At 43.6% G+C, this 15,285-nt stretch overlaps 1 protein-coding gene across 17 annotated transcripts in view; it reads right to left on the bottom strand.

The window, feature by feature from the left end:
* Nucleotides 1–15,285, bottom strand: part of PSD3 (pleckstrin and Sec7 domain containing 3) — a 398,292-nt gene that overhangs the window by 194,595 nt on the left and 188,412 nt on the right. The window contains exon 9 of one of the 17 annotated variants that reach the window (XM_072950174.1): nucleotides 1,204–1,695. The exons of 15 other annotated variants lie outside the window; for them this stretch is intronic. In XM_072950174.1, coding sequence (XP_072806275.1) covers nucleotides 1,651–1,695 — 45 coding nt within the window. In that variant the 3' untranslated portion in view covers nucleotides 1,204–1,650. Of the gene's footprint in view, nucleotides 1–1,203; nucleotides 1,696–6,480; nucleotides 6,708–15,285 lie in introns of those variants that run through there. One more of the 17 variants, XM_072950170.1, reaches the window with a different exon arrangement.

Raw genomic sequence — 15,285 nt, forward strand, 5'->3', positions numbered from 1 at the left:
CGAGTTTGGACTTGGTAAGAAAGGTTTGAATGCCAAAATGGCCCCCTTACTCTCAAAACCGAAAATGAAGACTTACACCAGACCTTAGGAGGAGGGGGTTCTGGGAGAGATATGAACATCACACAGATAAAAGATTTGGTTATGCCTTTAATGCAGAAGCATTTTCCGGAAATGGTTTTCTGCGATTGCTAAAATGTAGACAAAATTAAGCACCACTCAAAAACAAGAAATCTCTAACCATTCCCCCAAAAAAGGGTTCTATACAAAATTCTACTCATTTTTTCCTAAAATTGTCTTTTAATACGTCTTTTAATATGTTTTAATATGTTTAATGTCTATTAATATGTTTGTAAGATTAAAAACTATCCCAAGGATGATTTTTTCCCCTTTTTTAAGAAGACCCACAGTCACCTAGGTATCAAAGATTGTTCAGAACAGCTCAGACTAAATGCTGGTTTTATCTAGTGATTTAATTAATAAATGAGTTCTGTTCGCAAATCATTTTGGAAGGCACATACGGAAAACTAGGAAAAGTTCAAATGGATGAAAATTTACTGATAAATATCTTAAAGAAAATATTAAGCAATTGAAAAACTCATTTAGATTGAAAACTATGCTCAGTTATAGACAGCAACCAAGGAGACCTATGATTCTCCAGTAGAAATAAAGACTTTAGGCAACAAACAAATCTTTGTGAAAGAAAGAAGACTAGGATATATAAGGAAAAAAATGGGCGTTCCTATGCTTAATTATTAGCTACAGGCTCGCTGCTGAAATACCACGAGCATTTAAAGAAACAAAGGGCTGGGCAAACCTGGAAAACAGCAAATGTAAATTCAGTGCATTTGTTTGAACTCTATGGTGAACCATAAAATGTCCTAAAACATCTGTGTTTTATTATAGGGTTGGAAAAGAAGAAGATACTTTGAAATCTGTTTTTTAAATTTCCATTTTTCACGTGTCTAACAGTCTATAGATAAGAGGTCCATTTTATAAACATAGTATCTTTTCTTCACTATTGATAAACATGGTTGCAGACCATAACTTACTCCATTTTTTTTAGTAACAGAAATATAAACCAACTATTTTAAAATAATATAAAAGACTAGATGGAGTTAACACTAGCAGCTAACTTTAGAACACAGGTTCTTTCCAAAAGAAATGTCAAGACACCACTCAAAACGCAACATCAAATCTGGGATAACAGACTGCTTGGTAACTTTCTTCTTCATAAACAAGCTCAGAGAAGCAGTACTGCAAGGTGTTAGCTGTCAGCCGAACGTGGAAGAGCCGTGGAGGCTGGGCAGCCTGCAGGAAAGGTCCGCGGGGCCACTCAGCAGCTGCTGTCCACACGATGTCTCCGGACCATCTCCTCCCCCTCACGGCATGCCTCTGCTTCCTCTATGCCCGACTCCGATCGCTGACTGGTCCCAAGCTGCCAGCTCCTGCTGTGTCACCTCAGCCCAGATCCCCCCACACTGCTTCTACCAGCACCAGGTTTTAGCGAACCAGTCAGTCTCACCTCAGAATCTGACCTCAGCTGTTCCTTTTCTTTCCTCTTCACTCCTCCTCCCCAATTCTGACAGCTTGCAGTGACCTTCTCTTGATAAACAGACAGAAAATGCCTTGGTGATTCCACGTGTAAAATTCTCAAGTCATCCTGCAGGGCCTTTCAGCAGTCAGATCACTGCACTCCTATTAAAGCAGGGAGAGTTGAACTGAGGGACCCTGAACAAGCCTCAAATCTTCTTTGAGCCAAACCGTAACAGGTCCTCAGCCTTCTCGTCTAAAAATTCAGGGATCAGACTAGATCAGCTTTTAACATGACCTCCCGCTCTAATAGCTCTGCTCTTGTGTCCCTCATTTCTGAGGAATGGCACCACCGGTCACCTAAATCCCAGGACCCTCACCTGAAAAATCCTACCCCTCACTCATCCCCAGATCCAAGGGAACAAAGTATCCCCCCAACCCCTGCTGCTCCGTCTCCAACGCCTCCTGATTTTGTTCAGACCTTTCTCTCACCTCCTCTGTGAGGCTGGTTCCCCTGGTGACTCCTGAGTGTGAGCAGCTTGGGTGCCACCCTAAGGGCAGAGGGCTGATCTCACACCCCCCTCCCCTAGGAAGATGTTCTGCACAGTGAATGATGAATGAAGAATGAAGAAAGGAAGAGTGAAAACTCATAAAAATGTTCAGACTTGAAACATTAAAGAATGTTTTCTGCTGTCTTTGAAATCTTAGAAAACGTTGAGTGAGAAGTTGATGAGAACAAGCTAGGTGAGGGAGGGAAGGCATATAGGTACTCGTTTAAAAGCCAGAGGATATGCTGAACATTGTGACACATGCAATCGAATTTAACCCTTATAACCACTGTGCAAAGGAAGTAGTGTTATCTCCGTTTTACATTTGGAGAAAGGAGCCTCGATAGCTTCCTTTATTTGCCCAACGTCACACACCCGTAAGGGGCAGGGTCACAACCCCACCCAAGACGGTGGGACTCCGAGAGCCCCCTGCTCTGCCCCCAGAGCTTGATACTGTCAGGGTCCACCTGCACAGTGTGGCTCCCTGAGCAGTGCCCACTGCAGCTAGCCAGTCTGATCTGATATTCAACTCCTAGAATTGAGAAACCAAAGTATTTAGGAAAATGTGGAAAACTCCACAAACGTTGGAACTACGCTATTCGTGTACAAATTCTGCACTTTTATGTTGGCACTTGCTTTATATACCAGTACCTTTAAAATGGAATATTCCAAAACCCAATCTTGGGCTAAAATTATCTACTTGCATTAGTGGCACATGAAATTTGGGGGTGCCCTCTCATTGGACCTGAAGCTCTCCAGAGACTGGAGGAAAACAACACGGGCTTGGATGCACTGCATCTAACTTCATTATGAAAGGAATTAAATGCTCTGACATCCATTTACCAAAGGTGAACCACTGAAGGCTGCAAACAACAAACAGGCAGGTGGCATCCAAAGGAAAATGTGGAACGTAAATGAAATCTAAATTATTTTAAAATAGGTTAGTCAGTAGTGTAAATGTAAACAAGTGTGTTTCAGGAAATCAGGATGAAAGATATGTAAAAACATCACCAAGAGTCAGATGGGGAAAATCGGCCTTTTTTACCACTCTTGTCCTTGGAAGATTTTCGTGATTCAGCTTTGAGAGGCCTAACAAAGGGAAGCTGTGAAAGGGAATTAAAATGCTAGAGAACAGAAGGAACTTGTACCTCTTATTCTAATGTCTTGGAACAGTCTTCCTACATCCCTAGAACACCCTTATTCTTGACATGCCATCCTAGTTCCACCTTGGGCCTTTCAGAAACCCTGTGCAGCCCCAAACCACAGAGACAGAAGGGCCTTAGATCTGCTGCACAGGCCTCCGTACCCTTAAATCAGAAGGGCCAGGCTTAGAGCCCTGCCCTACAGTGGGCTGAACGCACTGAAGGAAGGATGGAGAGAAAAAAGAAAACCTTTATAACCATTAAAAAAACCTGATGTCACAGCCAAAATAGGAATATGAACATATCTTTGAAAATATGTAGTTACACGTATATGTCTATATATTCTATCTGTACTATACATAAATATAGGTGCTTTTGTTAAGATATTAGTGAATTCTGGTTCCCCTGTGACTCAGGTGGGCCACCACTACCTAGGGGTCAAAAAACAATTGACCCCTATTGATCACCGCAGCCGGGAGAGTGCACATTCTGGTGCTCAACTCCAGGGTTTAATCATTCTAACGATAATTACCAGAAGCTTTTATTTCTGGCTAAACGCCACAATTTAGGCCTTTTGGTTTATTTCCCATGAAGACACAGAATTGGTCACACCTGTTCTCACAGGAACCTTCCACAGCCTAGAATTACAGGCTAGAGCCATTAAGTTCTTCACTTCCCAAGGTAAGAGTCATGTTCCAGGGGATTACAGCCACTGGCCGAGAGCAGAGTCAGACCCTTGAACCTCCCACTAGGACAGACGCCAAGTCATACGGTCTTGGAGACCCATCTGGAATGACTGCCCAATTCTGCTCGCCTTACAGCTACCATTTTCATTTCTTAACAATTCCTATTTAGTTACTACAGAAAGCAGGCTTCTTTTAAAAGCTGCCATGTAGACTTCTCTAACTGTACTTAATGGAAAATAAATTTTTAAATACTTAACTTAGAAAGTGGAAGTTCCCTAATTTTGCTGCCCGCCCACCACCACCACCACCGCCACCACCATTAAACACATTAGTATCTAATCTCCAAGATGCATTCATATAAATTTTTTAACAGCATCATTTGATGCTGAATGTTATGCTGAGGTTTTACCATTTACCCTTAGAAAATAATGAAATATTAATATTTTATCCATATTACATGCTAAGTATTATCCTGAGGGCTTTATATATGTTATCCTATTGACTCTTCATAGCCAGTCCATAAGTGACACTATTATTATTCCCAGTTTACAGATGAGAAACTGATGAACAGAGAGTAGAGGACTGATCTGCCCAAGGTTGCTGGATCAGCGTCAAGTGTGGGAGATGGGATGAGAGTCCAGGCGGCCGGAGCGGGAGGGCACGCCACCCGCCCTTTCTCTTCACTGTGATGCCTGCAGCTGGAGCACAGATGCCCCTGTGCGGCTCTTTTGAATAACTATTAATTATATGAATATAACATAATTTACCTACTCCCTAAGTGATGGACATCTTTGTTATTTTTAATCTCTTGCTCCTGTAAACAGTGCTGCAATTAATGTCCTTGAACACACATCTTTGCACATTTATGTATCCAGCATCCTTTTCATTTTGAAATAATTTTAGACTTACAGAAAACTTACACAAATAGAACAGAGAGTTCCTATGTACCCTTCACCCTGCCTTCCCCTAACGTTAACATCTTACGTAATCATGCTATAATTATCAAAAAACCAGGAAATTAACACTGGTACAGTGTTATTAACTAAACCGCAGCTCTTACTTGAATTTCAACAGTTTTTCTACTACTGCCCCTTCTCGCTTCCAGGACCCTATCCAGAATCCCACGCTCAGTTTAGCAGTCGTGTTCCCAGTCTTTCCTGACCGTGACACTCTGAAGAGGGCTGGTCAGCTTTCCTGTGAAACATTCCCCAGTTTGAGTCTGCCTGGTGTTTTCTCATGTTTACGCTGAGGTCAGGCACTCAGGGAAGGACAGCACGGGAGTGATGCTGCATCTGTCTCCGGGTCTCGGATCACAGGCTTCATGACACCCACGTCTTCCCATCACTGATGTTAACCCTCACCACTTGGTTAAGGTGGTATGTGCTGGGTGTCTACACTGCAAAGCTCCTGTCTTTCCCTTTGTGGTTGGTATCTTGGGAGAGATACTTCGAGAGTCTGCAAAGATCCTGTTTCTCCTCAAACTTTCACCACAAACTCGAGCACCCGCCAATGGACCTCGTGTGCAGCAATTACTGCGCTCTTTGCCTCGTGGTGATGTTCTATTTGCCTCCTTGCTTTTATACGTAGTAACTGAAATTCTTCGGTAAGAAAAAGCTACCCCTTCTGCAGGTGTATATTCCGTGGACACTTACTCTTCTCTACGAGCAGAATCTGACGTTCATGTCTTGCTCTAGGTGCCCAGTGTTGGCCACAAGGAGCTGCTCCCGGCAGCCAGGGTGCCCTCACGGCAGGCTGCCCCTTTTCTGAGCACGTCTACAGCCTTCTGGCCCCACGAGATGTTCCAGCTCCTCTTGGATGTTCCCTGCCCCAGGCTTGAACCAACACTTCTCCAGGGAGCCCTGGTTCCTTCTACTGGTGACTGGTACTTAGAAACCGAGGGCCGGATGCTAGGTTGGTCACTGCTGCCAGGCATCATTGCTTCTAGAGCCTCTGAGCAGGCAGAGCCAGGAAATCTCTGCCTTGTACACTGACCCACCTCTGTGCCCGTCTACACTGTGCGCACTGTAACTCTAATTCCAATCTGACCCCGCAGGTTCGTTTTAACCTGCCTTTTCCTGACTGTCATTTCTTCATCCCACAGAGAGAAACCTGTACGTTTTATTTGCTTATTTGTTCAATCCCAGCGCGTGCATAAAGGTCTAGTTTCAGAATGGCCAGCGCATAGCTTCCTTTGTTCATAGGAAATAATGTGACGTTTTGAAACCTACTGACTTTTTAAGGTTGAAAAGGGCTCCTCAAATGCTAATACTGCCAAATAATTCTCTATGTCTTAATAACAATAACATAAAAACGCCATGAGTCTGAGTTTGGCCTTTTCACAGAAATCTACGTGGGTCCCTGCAGGAGCACCGACACCACTCACTGGACGTTAACAAGACTGGAAGGAGCCTTACAGTGAGTTTTGAATTCAGTATCACAAACAAGGATGATACAAGAGACTAAGAACCTGCAGAAATCAGCCTAAGAGAGTTTCTAAAGGCTTGGTTTCACATATTTTTAATCCAATTTTTCCAACAGAAAAACATGGAACTGGTGTGGTGGAAAGGCAAAAAAAATACACATTTTCAACAATAGCACTGTGGAAATATAAGAGGGAAAAAAAAGTGAGACAGCAGCAGTCTCTTAAAGCTAACAGAAAATATATCTTAGCATATTCAAGTGGGAAAATAAAGACGAAAAGATGAAATCAGAAACAGTTCCCAGCATCTTCGAACAGGAAAGGATAAAGCTTTAATCAGAACTCCAGCCAGCAGGGTCACGGCAGGATGGCCATGAGAAAGCTGCGATGTGGAGAAGAAAGCTCAGTTAACTGCTGGAGACACTGCCTGCAGACCACTTACTCAGGACGCAGACAGCACCTCCCAGAAAGGATGGGACTGGCACTCCAGGTCTGGGTGCAAGGTGGGCAGAGAAGGAAAGAAAACAACCCTGGCAAGGGACCGGAAGACAGGTTTGGAAAGACCCTGGGATGCTCAGTGTGCACCGAAAGTTTAAAGAGCAAAATGCGAGTCACCAAAGAAAAGCATGATTTGTTGATCCCCGTTAGAAACCCCTTGGCTTTTTGCCACCAGGGCTTCCCTTTTGAATTCTACTTCTCATATCGAGCTTTGGCCAAAAATACCACTTAGCTTGCTGGTTTCAGTGTTTTAGCCCCTAAGCACACATCCTTTAGAAGGCTGAATAAAAATGCCCGCAGGCAATGACAGCCTTTGTATTTTTAAAAGGTTGGCAGGAAGCATTCTGAGGCTTTTTGTATAGATGCATGCCTGCCCTTCACAATAAAAACCTCTACACAGTCCTTTCTAACAGCTTATAAATAAATCAGGTAAAAAAGGATATAAAGGTAAAAATCATGTAAAAAGGATGCTCTGTGGTACAGAGTGATTAATGCTTATAGAAGGGGTTCTTCCTTTATGTAGACTGCTACAAAAGCCAGCTGATAAGGCTGCAGTTTTTAGACAGATGCCACAGGGCCATGGCATCTCTCCACAGAAGCCGCAATGGTACTGATGCCATCATCCACCCAAGCAGGGTACAAAGTCCACCAACAATGGTCAGAGAGGTATGTACCATGGGGACATAGAAAAGAAGAAGGGCATATACTCTTATGGAAGGTCAAGGTCCATTTTTTTATCAGTAGATTTGGAGTTTTAAAAAGTTTAGAAATACTGAAATAACTTTTTGGACTTTCATGTGTAATTCCACTGGGTTCTAATAGCCAAAGAGAAGGTGATACAAAAATCACACTATAAAATTGCCCTAGTCCTTTAAAAAATATTTCTATACATGAAGTGTGTAACTTTTTGACATGCCTTCTATTTTTCTTTGATCTAAAACACTCTGATGTTATCCGACAGTGGCCTGACTGACTCGGTGTAAGTGATAACTAACACACAGGGAGCGTGCTTATGGGGTGAAGGCTGTTCTGAGCGCATCACACACACTGTCACGCTTCCTTCCTCCGCACTTCCTTCCTGGCACTTGAACTGCTACCCCACTCCAGGCCCCTTCTCCTGCTCTGGCCCCGCAGCATCCATGAGAACGGCCTTGAGTGACAGCCAAGTGCTACCTCCTTGAAAGACGCCTCCTGGATCCCTCCCTATTGAGGGTCATTTCTCTTTATTCTGAAAACCCACAGCATTTTCTATGTAACTATTAGAAGCAGAATTCTAAAGACTCTGGCTCCCAAGATTCTTGTCCCCCGGTGATTTAACCAGCACTCATCCAGGTGCTGCGGGGATGGAACCCTGCAGATAGAGGTAGGTTACGGGTCAGTGGACCTTAGTACAGACAGATTATTCTGGATTATCCGGGTGGGCGCATGTAATTACACAAGCCCTTCAAAGCACAGAGGAAGGCAGAACAGTCACTCAGGAGACATGCCGGAAAGAGAGGAGAGGAGAAATGAGGCAAAAGTGGGGGTCGGAGAGATAGGAAGAGTGAGAAGGACTTGACCTGTCATTGCTGCGTCTGAAGACGGAGGAAGGGGACCAGAAGCCAAGGAACGTGGCTTGTCTCTAGAAGCTGGGAAGGGCCCCCAGCCAACAGCCAACAAGGAAGTGGCGACCTCAGCCCTACAACCACATGAACTGACTTCTGCCAATAACCTGAATGAACTTAAATAAGTAGACTCACCCTCAAAGCTTCCAGAAGGAAACACAGGCCTACTTGCACTTTGGTTTTGTCCTTGTGAAACCCAGAACAGATGAAGAATCCAGGCCAACCCAAACCTCTGACCTACAAAATGGTACAATCATCAATCTGTATTGTTTTAAGCCATTACATGTGTGGTAATTTCTTACAACAGGAATAGAAAACTCAAATGCTTTCTTTCGTACTTTGTCAGAGTCACCTGAGGAGCTTTTCACATGCGCATGGGCCCTATTCCCAGACAGAATGCTGCAGGAAGAAGGAAGGGCAGGGAGAAAACACCAAATCTGTGTTCACAGCTCTGCAGGTGGCACCTTCCCCAGCGATTCTGAACATTAGCATCGCCTCAGAAAGTCCCTGCAGGCCCACGTGCAGGGATTTCCCAGCCCCACATCCCCAGAGTAAACCACGGTCCTGATTTTTATTTTCTGCCATAGGTTAGTTTGCCTAAACCAGAACTTCACAGAACAAAGTCGTGCATTGCCCAAGCCAGTCTGAAGCTCCCTCCTCCATGGCGTCGTGTGTGGACTGGCACCCCGCTGCGTCTTACTGAGTTACCGCGTTGTAAGGCTATACCATAGTTTATCCTTTCCCTGTAGGAGGACAAATTTGGAGTGTTTACAGTTGGGGCCCTTTATGAATAAAGCTGTTGTGAATGTTCTTGGGACTTGCTTTCACTTCTCTTGAATTGCTGGAGCACAGAGTAAATGCGTGTTTAGTTCAAGACCTTTCTCGAAGTGTCTACACCATTTTAAGAGTCTCCACCTGCGTGAGAATGTCAGCTGCCTACTTTTTCTCTCATTTCAAATGATTTTAACGTGTAGCCTAGAGATGAGAACCACTATGCTAGATTAAAAATGCCTCCTGGGCTGAACTCACGTCTTACTCATCCTCACTTTCCTCAGTATATTTAGCACAGTCTTTAGCGAAGCAGGGACCCATGAATCTTATCAAATTTCATCTTGATCCAGCTTCTGACTTTTGCCATACATGGCAAATCTGTGAAGTATGCCTCCAATAACTGAACACAATTAGAGTAGAATTCCGAGTAAAGCATTTCACGATCTGCGTAATTATGGGTCCAATATTTGTTTTCCCTACCAAGTCCCAAGCTCCAAGAGGGCACGGCCTGTGTCTGACTCATGTAAGGGCTGTCCCCACAAATCCAGCACAGATGCTGGGCGCACAGTAGGGCCTCAATGAATGAACAATGTGCACGGGGGGGAAAAATTCTCCTAAATATTTTGTTTGCTTATTTTAATCAAAACAAGGTACAAGTTTCTACTCTGGGAGAGTCCTAGGTCTACGGCTCTCAATATTTTTGCAAAGATCCTTCTGAAAATCTGAATAAAAATTATGGATTCCCCTCCCCTCTCAAAAACAAACAGACTGGGGAAAAAATGTGGAAGTATGTAGACACTCACACATTCACAACTCTGCATAAAGCATTGAGTTGTTCACATAGTGCTCACACAGTCAGAAATCACAGTGCTGGGTTTTATATAAAACTGCGATCATTTCTTTCACAACTATTTGGTGAATATCTGATTTGTCCTGGAATTATACAAGTATAAGGGCAAGACTCAGGCCCTGCCCTTAAGAACAGGGGCAGGGAAGAGGTCACACGCAAGTGACAAGCAATACCCTCTAATCCAAATTCAGGCATCTCAGAATCTGCAAGTCTTTTCAAAGATGTTTTTCCCACTCAAGTCTACAACCTGAAATGCAAATAACCCTTCGAGATACTATTTTGGATATATTTACCTTTGATTTATGTTTCTAGAAGTGAAAGAAAAAAAGGGAAACAAGAGTAGCAACTTATCTATGTTGCATTCTCAGGGAATAAATGCGTCTGGTTGCTTCTAGCATTAAGCAAGCTAGTGGTGAAATGACTTGCCCCGGGAGCAGGCACTGACGTCTGACGTCTGCGGGGGTCTTCCTCAAACGGCAGTGTGTCGAGATGGACGCGGTAGATCATTCATCTGGGAAAGAGTGGGGAGGTGTGGGAATCCTCAACAGGCAGTCTGGTGAGACTCAGGGAAAACCAGGGGACCGTGTGTCTCTGCTGACCACGCGGCCTGGAGGCAGGATGGAAGGTCCCCGCACTGCACCGTCCAGAGACACCTCCTTGTGAGGTCTGGGAACACGCGTTTCCTGGTGTTTCTGAGAAATCCACACGATGGCACAAAAACTACACTGCTATCAGTGCAAAGTGTGACTGAGGGAGGGGTGAACATTAAAACAACTAAAATAAACCAAAAGCTTTAAAATAGCAACAATAAAAACCCAACACTGACAGAGAATGGAGTTCAAGAGTGTTTTTCGGCAGAGAAATGAATTCTCTGTTAGTGGATTTCCTGATTGAAGCTAATTTCTTTAAATGGCAAAATCTTTATAAAACAGTTGCTGGCAATCTTTCCAAATCTATTTCACACTCCTTGTCTCCTTAATCAAACTAAGTAAACATGATGGAACATTTCTGATGACTCATTAAGCACATCCGTTGCTCTGCTGTGCTACAGCACAGCGCTTCTCTGAGCAGCTGCTGACTACCCAGGTTTGCCCGCCCGGCATCCAAACAACTCCCGCTGTTCCACTTGGAGACCTGGTGCTTTTGAGGTTTTCATTTTGTCTTCAACTCATTATCAAATCTCTTACTAAGGTCCATATATCTGACTAACAGCACTTTCTCCAACATCATCCTTCAAATTCATGGCTAAACTGGGAAAAGAAGGATTTCTTCAAAATAAGGTCAATTAAAAAATGTAAGTAACCACCTAAATGCCTGTGTTCTATGAAATTTGCTTTAGAAACATTGGGTGTGGCTGTTACCTTGTCAGTGATGAGCTGGCTGAGAGACAGAAGGGTGGCGGTGCCCAGGTCCAGCCCCCGGTTTTAAGCAGCTGTTTGTATAACGGTATTTATTAGCATGGCCATTTGCAGGATGTACAAGGGGAAAAGATCAGGCCAAAATGTTGAAGTGACAATTGTGGTTATTATTATAAATAGATCATAAATGAGGTTCTGAGTCAAATTTGTAAGGTTTGTTAAAAAGACTCTATAATATCCATTTATCCTGGCTGTTCAAAGTTACTCTTCAATTTTTTTCATGTTTTCAACTTTAGAGTCTTCCAGACAACTGACCTTCACAGAAGTGAAGCATTAAACCACCACAAGACAAACTGTTTTCCTTTATGGGATTTTTTTACTGTGTGCTACAAATGCCTTTAAATTAAAATCTGCGTCTCTGTGTCCTTGATGGACAGGTAAACACTGTGGTCAGCATGGACATTCGCTGTGATGGCTAATTTGCCATCAGACAGCAGGCTTGTTACAAGATGTCCACCACTGCCTAGGACGCCCATCCATCACTGTCAAAGACACCCATCCATCGCTGCTGAGGACCCCGCCCATCACTGCCGAGGACCCCCGTCCCCATCTGATATATCATAAGCAAAAGGAAGCCGCTTTAAATTCACTTATGACCCACTACATTCACATCAATAGTACGTGTTCACGCATGAGTGACAGGAGCACCAACCCTGCTGGGACCACGTTACAACATTTAAAAAATGTTCCAAACATATGAAGATTCTAACTTCTATGGATGCGTCTGAATGTGAAATTCTGCAGCACTGCTTTATGACCAAATTAAAACAGACTACACCTGGGAACCATACATTCCATTACAGTGCCCTCAATAGTTACCACCTCCCCTACTCAAACTCTTCTTCTTCTTTTTTTTTTTGATTAAAAAATCTGTTTGTACTCTTTAAGCAGCATCTGCTCTGTCAAAATGTTCTAACAGGCTTCTGTGTGACGGAGTTTTCTTTACAGCATGAACATGATTTATGGATCTTCAGCTGCTCCGAGTACTACCCTCGTCTTCATCCCGTCACCAACTCTGGGCCACACCGGAAGCAGCGTCACTGTCAGTCCAGGCGGCGCACGTGACTGGCAGCAACAGCGGGTGGGCAGATCTCCACGGGGAAAGCGGAGCAGAAACACCGCACAGACCTTGTATTGCAACTCAGCTTGATTCATTTTACCGAAAAAATCAATACTCTATATTTGAAGCCAGAACCTTTAAAGCTTCTCTCTTAAAACGCTTGCTAATAACATCACTTGTCTCTTACAAGGCTCTCCCATAGCAGGATAAGCATTCAAGCCCTTTTTCTCCATAGAGACCGTTGCTACCAGGTTTCCGTGACCTTCTCTCGGAGGAAGTTCACCTGCTCCAGGCAACCGCCGATGCTCTCTTTTTAGCTACACTTAAATACCACCCCTCAGTTCCTATTTTTAACTGTAAACTCCGAATATAGCTCAGATCAAGCATTTTTGAGAATTCACTTCAAGCTTTTCATTTATAAAAAGTTCAGACTTTTTTCAGACCGTGGCCTGTTTTCTTCCTCTCATATAATTCTTCAGGTGTAATCCTTTGCGAATGCTGCTGCAACAAAGGTAATTTTCTTGGGTTTAAATCTGAACTTGCACTATGGAGTACATACTTCTTTGTTTAAACTAATAAATACAACATGAAAGTGAAAACTGGAGAGATGTGATTTGAGTTCACAAAGAAAAAAATGACATTAAGAACACTCCCATCTGTTCTTAGAAACAATAATCAGTACACATATGTAAACTAAAAAAAAGTGCAGTGTGCTGTATGTATGTACTTATATGCAGTATAATGTGGATGTGCAGTCGGACTGTAATAATTCTACCTAATAGAACTGAGAAAGAAAAAAAAATGCCCTGAGCTCCTATCGGTGGAGTACTCCTAACCACACTTGTTTGCATGCTGCCTGATTCTAACTGACTGCTCGAATAACCTCTTGAAAATTATAGAAAAGACAAGGCAAGACTCCCAATACCTAGGCTGAAAGGATCCTTAAGATCACATACAGAATTTTTCCCAGCTTCTTTGCCACAAAATATTCTGCTCAAAAGATACTGTAAGTGTGAGCACAAGAGAAAAAGAGAGCAAGAAGTTCTGGTCCCGGTGGGGAGGGCACCGGATACTGTGGGCGACAGAAGCCTGAACTGAAAACCTGAACGTTATGGGCATGACTGACGTGTCTTATTTCTACAAACAAGGCACCAAGGCCGTGAGGCTCCACCGCTAGCCATCAGAAGGCAGAGGTTGGGCTTGGAGCCCAGTGACCTTCACAGCCCATTCACAAACACTGAGCGGTGCGAAGACATGTGTGATGGTGTTCCAGACGGCACGATGCTAGCCCCAGAGCACAGATCCGTCTCTGCTCACCACTCCTGGAAGGAGGCACTACTACATAAGAAAACTGCAGCGGCTGCGCTGCCTGGCTGCGGGAAAACTCGGAGGAGCTCGCCTTCCAGAACGGACATGGCTCTCTTCACCCCGACGCTCCGCTTGGCCTCACAGATCAAGCCTTAATTCGGAAGAAACATTCAGAGTTTTCGTACTTTTCATTGCTCTTCCATTTCACAGCGTTTAGAATGTAGGTGATATGAGAAGGGACAGAGGGGCAATTTGGAAAATAATTTAGCAACAGAAATGCTAACATTATCTCAAAACAGTTCAAGACTGTTAGTACTGTCACCGCCCACGTCTAAGCCACCATCCCTTCTTGTGGGACAGTTGCAACCATTTCTTTACCACCATCTTGTCCATTTGTACTCCCACTTCCTTCCAAACAATTCTGCACAGCACCCAGAGAAATCATAATTTTTAAAATGGACTTGTGTGACTTTCTAGCTTTCAACTCTTTTTGAAGATATAATTCCCTTTTTCTTAAAACCATTGTTTTTAATGCTGCTATACTGTTAGTATCTATGCTCCTAATCATGATTTCATTACTGTGAAAGAGTAATGATGTAACAGAGGAGAACAGATCAGATTCCACGTTGGATCTGTTCCTTTAGTTTTAACCACTGTGCCCTGTTTTCTAGGCTCAGTCTTGCTCGCTCTGCACCTTTTGTGAAATAGTGTTGCCTTTAGCCTGAAATAGACAGGAGAGCCTATTCTCGGGGCTCTGACCTTGAAGGATATTGACACTTATGCACTTAGGTAGAGATGGCAAGTTGCAAAATAGAGAGTAAGCTTTGTTTTGTTGGAGGTTTACAGGGACACCATGGCCTGACCCCCATGGACAGCTGCAAGAACAAAGAATTCCTGCAGCAAGAAGTTTGCAACAACGAACCATCCCCCGGCTCCTATTTTTTTTTTTTTTTTTGTATAAAAGGAGCCTGTATTCTGACTGGAGCAGGACATTAGTCTGCCACCCTCTCGGTCTGTAGGCTTTCCGAATAAAGTCGCTCTTCCTTGCCCCAATACCTCGTCTCCCGACGTCCGGCGAGCAGAACAAGTTTGGATTTGGTAACGATGAAGGCATAGTCAGGTTAGGAAGAGTAGAAAAACTTCATTAAGCTCATTATTATGTGATACCTAAATCTTTTGCTGAATGGAGAGAAACAAAATTTCTTTCTCGCTGAAAGTTTTATGGAAGTAAATTGCAGATTCACATGCAGCTGTAAGAAATAGATTGCTTATGCCTTTCACCGACTTTCCTCCAATGGTAACATTTGCAAAACTACAGTATAATGTATACAGTATAACCAGAATACTGACATTGAAAACCCCGATCTTATTCAGGGCTCCCCAGTTAGACCGTCCTCGTTTGACCATTCTGGAAGCAAAGATGAAAGAGGAGAGAGCAAAGACGGGGGAGA

Source organism: Vicugna pacos, chromosome 26 (genome assembly GCF_048564905.1).
Source record: "Vicugna pacos chromosome 26, VicPac4, whole genome shotgun sequence".
NCBI lineage: Eukaryota > Metazoa > Chordata > Mammalia > Artiodactyla > Camelidae > Vicugna > Vicugna pacos.